Source organism: Pygoscelis adeliae, unplaced genomic scaffold, assembly GCF_000699105.1.
Source record: "Pygoscelis adeliae isolate BGI_AS28 unplaced genomic scaffold, ASM69910v1 Scaffold29, whole genome shotgun sequence".
NCBI lineage: Eukaryota > Metazoa > Chordata > Aves > Sphenisciformes > Spheniscidae > Pygoscelis > Pygoscelis adeliae.
Window position 1 is genome coordinate 541,998 of NW_008825611.1, and position 5,174 is coordinate 547,171.

At 43.5% G+C, this 5,174-nt stretch overlaps 1 protein-coding gene across 1 annotated transcript in view; it reads left to right on the top strand.

Moving 5' to 3' along the window:
* Positions 1-5,174, top strand: part of LOC103924226 (chromosome unknown open reading frame, human C20orf194) — a 98,740-nt gene that overhangs the window by 31,978 nt on the left and 61,588 nt on the right. Inside the window, exon 4 of the mRNA XM_009332714.1 lies at positions 1,221-1,300. Coding sequence (XP_009330989.1) covers positions 1,221-1,300 — 80 coding nt within the window. The remainder of the gene's footprint in view (positions 1-1,220; positions 1,301-5,174) is intronic.

Here is a 5,174-nt window from a genome sequence, read left to right on the forward strand (position 1 = left end):
GAGGGGTCTGGAGAACAAGTCTGATGAGGAGCAGCTGAGGGAGCTGGGGTTGTTCAGCCTGGAGAAAAGGAGGCTCAGGGGAGACCTTATCGTGCTCTACAACTCCCTGAAAGGAGGTTGTAGCGAGGTGGGGGTCGGTCTCTTCTCCCAAGTGACAAGTGACAGGACGAGAGGAAACGGCCTCAAGTTGTGCCAGGGGAGGTTTAGATTGGACATGAGGAAAAATGTCTTTACTGAAAGAGTGGTTAAACATTGGAACAGGCTGCCCAGAGAAGTGGTGGAGTCACCATCCCTGGAAGTATTTAAAAGACGTGTAGCTGAGGCGCTTAGGGACGTGGTTTAGTGGGCATGGTGGTGTTGGGTTGACGGTTGGACTCGATGATCTTAGAGGCCTTTTCCAACCTTAATGATTCTATGATTCTATGAAATTGCTTTCTCTTTTCTGTCTGAAAGTTCCCTCAGTTCTGCATTTCTGCTTATGTATGTGCTTGTAATAATGACAGGGTGACTGACCCATCTGAGTCTTTGTGATACTGGTGAGCAAAAGCATCACTGGGACACTGCAGATAGCATGACACTGATGCTTTATTAAACGAGGACATGGATGAGACCCTGCAGGTTTGCGAGTGGAGGCAGAGTTTTCTGTGCCTTCCCGCTTTCTCCCCTACAGGAATATCATGCTTTTCACTTTGGTCTTGCAAGAGGTCTGGGATGTGTCCGTATTATGTAGTTACACAGGGTGGAAGTGGTCTGATGGTGCTGGAGGTGCTGAAACTCATCGTTTGCAAACTCCTCTTGGGGTGCAGGAGCTACTGCAGTCCCTTCCCTTGTCAACTTTCTACTTGGGTATCACCTGCCCCATGTTGCTTTGCTCTCTACTTCTCTGGTAGAGAAAGGAGTGTTGCTGGCTTGGTGAGAGGAAGCTTGAACAGAAATGTTTGCTAGAGGTTAGAGATTAACAGGGCACTTGGTTAGAAGGGATAGTTACAGGTTCTAGTCTTCTCTCAGGGCTATGTACTTCATCTTTTAGTGGACAAAAATAAATAATCTGTGGATGGTTTGATATGAGATCTAAATGTATTTCAAAGAAAAGATACACAAGTTGAAGTGTGTCCATTTAGTTTATATAACAAAGAAAAAAGCTAGGTCAACTCTTTAGCCTACCAAATTTGAGCACTTCAAAACACTGACCTTAAGGATGAATTCTCTTTCTTTTGCAGCTGCAGCCGCCTTCGAAACATTCAGAGTATCCTGACACAGAGCAGCAAATCTCAACCTGATGGAATCCTGTGCATTTTAGGTTAGTTTTACTTCCCCCCCCCTCTTTTCTTCTCACTGTACTGATAAAGATACCGTAAGTTTCAGAAAGATGAAGATCAGCTCCTCCATCCTCCCCCAAGTCCCAGCCCTCTCTCTCAGCAAGAGGACAGCTATCTGATTGTTACACTCTTTTGTACCTCAATAATTATTAGGCCTATTTACTGCTTTCAGGCAAACTTGCTACAATAGTAATACCATCAACATTCTTCCAAGCCTTATGATTAAGGCCACTTCTTAAGTGGCTGGAGGGAAGAGAGGATCTTTGTTAATGTCGAAATTGAAGGAAAGATGGGGAGAATTAAATCCATATCTATTTGGAGTAAACATTCAGCTGCCTAGGCAGTGTTTGCTTTCTAGCTGGTGCTTGGCGTAAAAGCTCAAGGCTGAAGGCACATGGGTTGCAGCTGGTTTCCCCGTGGAGGCGGGGAAGTGGAAGGGATTAGGAGGGGCTGAGGTTAAGGGGGTGGAGAAGAGCAGAGGAGCATCAAGGTTAGGGGTCATGATGTGCTATGGAGGGTGGTGGTTGAGAACAGGCTTGGCGGAGAGGGAAGGGAATAATCAGAAAACTGACAGAATTAATAAAACCTGAATTTAGGGGGAGGGAGGTCTTGCCTCTGGGGAAGTAATTCGAAATGCATTTTAAAGAGTTGCATGAGAAACCCGGGAAGCAGTTACAAGTTAAGTGGTGGCATATAAACAGCATGTGGTTTCAGTGCTTTATTTCTTCGGGGTTGGGAGAAAAGGGTGATACGAAATAAAGCTACATGTGCAAGTATGCTGTAGGAGAGTAACATGGTTTTTGTGCTGCTTTAATATAACTTCTCAAGTAACATTGACTCTTGTTTCTTATTATATAATCAGCATCAAGATATTAAAGGAAATATTCAGGAATGATGATTGAAATTCCTTAGAGCGTAGGACTAAGGAGCGATTGTTTAAATAATGTATTACAGTTAAAGATGGAGAAATCTAGTGTAGCCCTAAAGAAGCTATGTGTAGTAACAGGCTTGCGTTAAGAAATGATACAACACCCTGGTGTGTGGTTTTTTTGGTTCTGTTTGGTTTTTTGGTTTTTTTAAATGATGTAGCAAGAAAACTTGAAGAAGCTCATTTACTGAACCACAAAAGAGTTGTAAAGGTGTATAACCTAGTTCTCTTTCAGTTCATGCTAACTGTATAACATGACTCTTCCTATCCCACATTCTCTAGGGTAAGAGTTTAAGAAGTCTTTGGCTAAGTAGTAATTTTACAGCTAGAAGGTCTATATGGTCATTGTATCAAACTTCCAATGAAACTTAATCATACAGGATAAAGTACTAGTTTTTTGCCTTCGCTAGTCTAATTTCATAAAATCATAGAATCATTAAGGTTGGAGAAGGCCTCTAAGATCATCGAGTCCAACCGTCAACCCAACCCCACCATGCCCACTAAACCATGTCCCTAAGCGCCTCAGCTACACGTCTTTTAAATACCTCCAGGGATGGGGACTCAACCACTTCCCTGGGCAGCCTGTTCCAATGTTTAACCACTCTTTCAGTAAAGACATTTTTCCTCATGTCCAATCTAAACCTCCCCTGGCGCAACTTGAGGCTGTTTCCTCTCGTCCTATCGCTTGTTCCTTGGGAGAAGAGACCGACCCCCACCTCGCTACAGCCTCCTTTCAGGTAGTTGTAGAGAGCGATGAGGTCTCCCCTCAGCCTCCTTTTCTCCAGGCTGAACAACCCCAGTTCCCTCAGCCGCTCCTCATCAGACTTGTTCTCCAGACCCCTCACCAGCCTCGTTGCCCTTCTCTGGACACGTTCCAACATCTCAACATCCTTCTTGTAGTGAGGGGCCCAAAACTGAACACAGTATTCGAGGTGCGGCCTCACCAGTGCCGAGTACAGGGGCACGATCACTTCCCTGCTCCTGCTGGCCACACTAGTTCTGATACAGGCCAGGATGCCCTTGGCCTTCTTGGCCACCTGGGCACACTGCCGGCTCAAAATATGACAAGTTGTGCCATCTCTTAATTCCTGCCATTGACACTATAGTGTTTCTTGACTATTGTTAATTCTGAAGCTGCAGGAAGTCCCAAGCAAAGAATAATCACTCAAAACATTGTAGGGCTTTAGGGAAAACTTTACAGGCAAAAGGAATAGCTTTGTGTAATCCTCAGTGTGATGTGGAGTATTTAAGTCCATGCCTAAGACCATACCTCTTAATAAATAAGCATTTCTGTTACGGAACTATAGAAAGTGTGTTGTGTTATTAGACTTGTGCTTTGCACTAATCTCAGCACCCACAATGGGACTGTTGTTGTCTAATCTGACCTGTCTAATGTAGCCTGCAGAATTTCTCGCATAACTTCTGATTAAGCAGGCATGTCACTCTGTTATAAATGTATTAAATCTGTCTTCAGATACAAGGTTCAGATGACAAAAAATATGTGGTCTTACGTTTTGAGTCCTGTTGACTTGTATGCAAAGCAGGTACTCTTATAACAATGTTTTTTTTACAGTCAGTGCATGTTATATTTCACTTGACTGTCTTTAATGACCTGGAGTTAATGCATTTCCCTCACCCCAACTTTAATTTTACATACTGGGCTGTGAGATAAAAACAATATAAACTTTCATAGCTTCACTTCAAGTAGGTTGACATTTATACTGAAATTAAAGCCAGCATTGTAAGATTCGAAAGAGATGAGAACTGACCTATTATTGATACAATTATTGAAATGTAGTTACAGCTGATTCTTTAAAAGAATCCTGTCATCTTATTTTAAAGTGGTTGAATGGTAGCATTCCTGGGTCTGAAGGGGACAGGGAACAGCTGGTAGGCAGGAAAAAGAAACTTGGAGGTTGGCATGGCAGATGTCTTTAAAAAGCAGTGATGTCTCAGCTGGAGTGTGTTGTGTTGAAGTTGCTAAGAAAACAGTGTATCAAACTACCTAAGTTCTACTTTAAACTATTTTTTTTAACGGTGGTGTTTCTTGCATCTTACCTTTCAACAGAGATTTTCAGCTCACAGTTCAGTTCAGATGATTGAGGAGGAGGAGTATCTAGCAGCAGGAGGTTGTATCTATAAAGCTGATTGTAGTTGTAGCTGTTCTGGTTGTAGATCAAACTGTTTTGCAGTTCAGCATAGCTAAGCTAAATTTTTACAGACCTTGATATTTAGTTTTTATCCTCCCTGAAGAGGATACGAATACTTCACAGGCTGTGCCAGTAAATCTTTAAGTTTATTTTACCTTGGTTTTTATATCCCTCCCACACAGAGCTCTTGCTCTTAGAATGTGGAAGAAACCTCACCAGCGTTTAGTACGTTGGACCGATTGTTCATCCCATTCCCTTTTCCAATGGAGACTGTTTTAATGATTATTGTGCTACTTCTCTTAGATGGCAGTTCCACAACTGCATGTTGGTTTTCGGCAGCTGTCTAAACGTGATCTGTCCATTCTCTCCAGCCTCACCTTCCTGCTACCTCCCTGATGTCCCTAGAGCTCCCATGGCTGTTCAGTGTGTTATGGAAGAACGATTTGTTTTGATACTCAGGGGTGTGTCAGAAATACGAGGCTGGGACAAAGAATGCAGGGCTTTTTTCACCTGTAGGCTATGTTTATGTCAGCTTAGCAACTGTGAAATCACAGAGATGACAGATGGCTGAGCTGAACACTTTTTGCAGCTCAAAAGGGGAGTCTCAGCCTGCCCCTAGGCTGCTCCTCTTCCCTTTCCTCTCTTTCCTCCCCACGTGCATTTTGCATCAGTGCTGGTGGTTGGTACCTCGCACCCGGTTCATCCTACTGAGCAGACAGATTCCACCCCCCCCCCCCCCCCCCCCTTTGCCCCGCACATTTTTTTCCCATCTATACA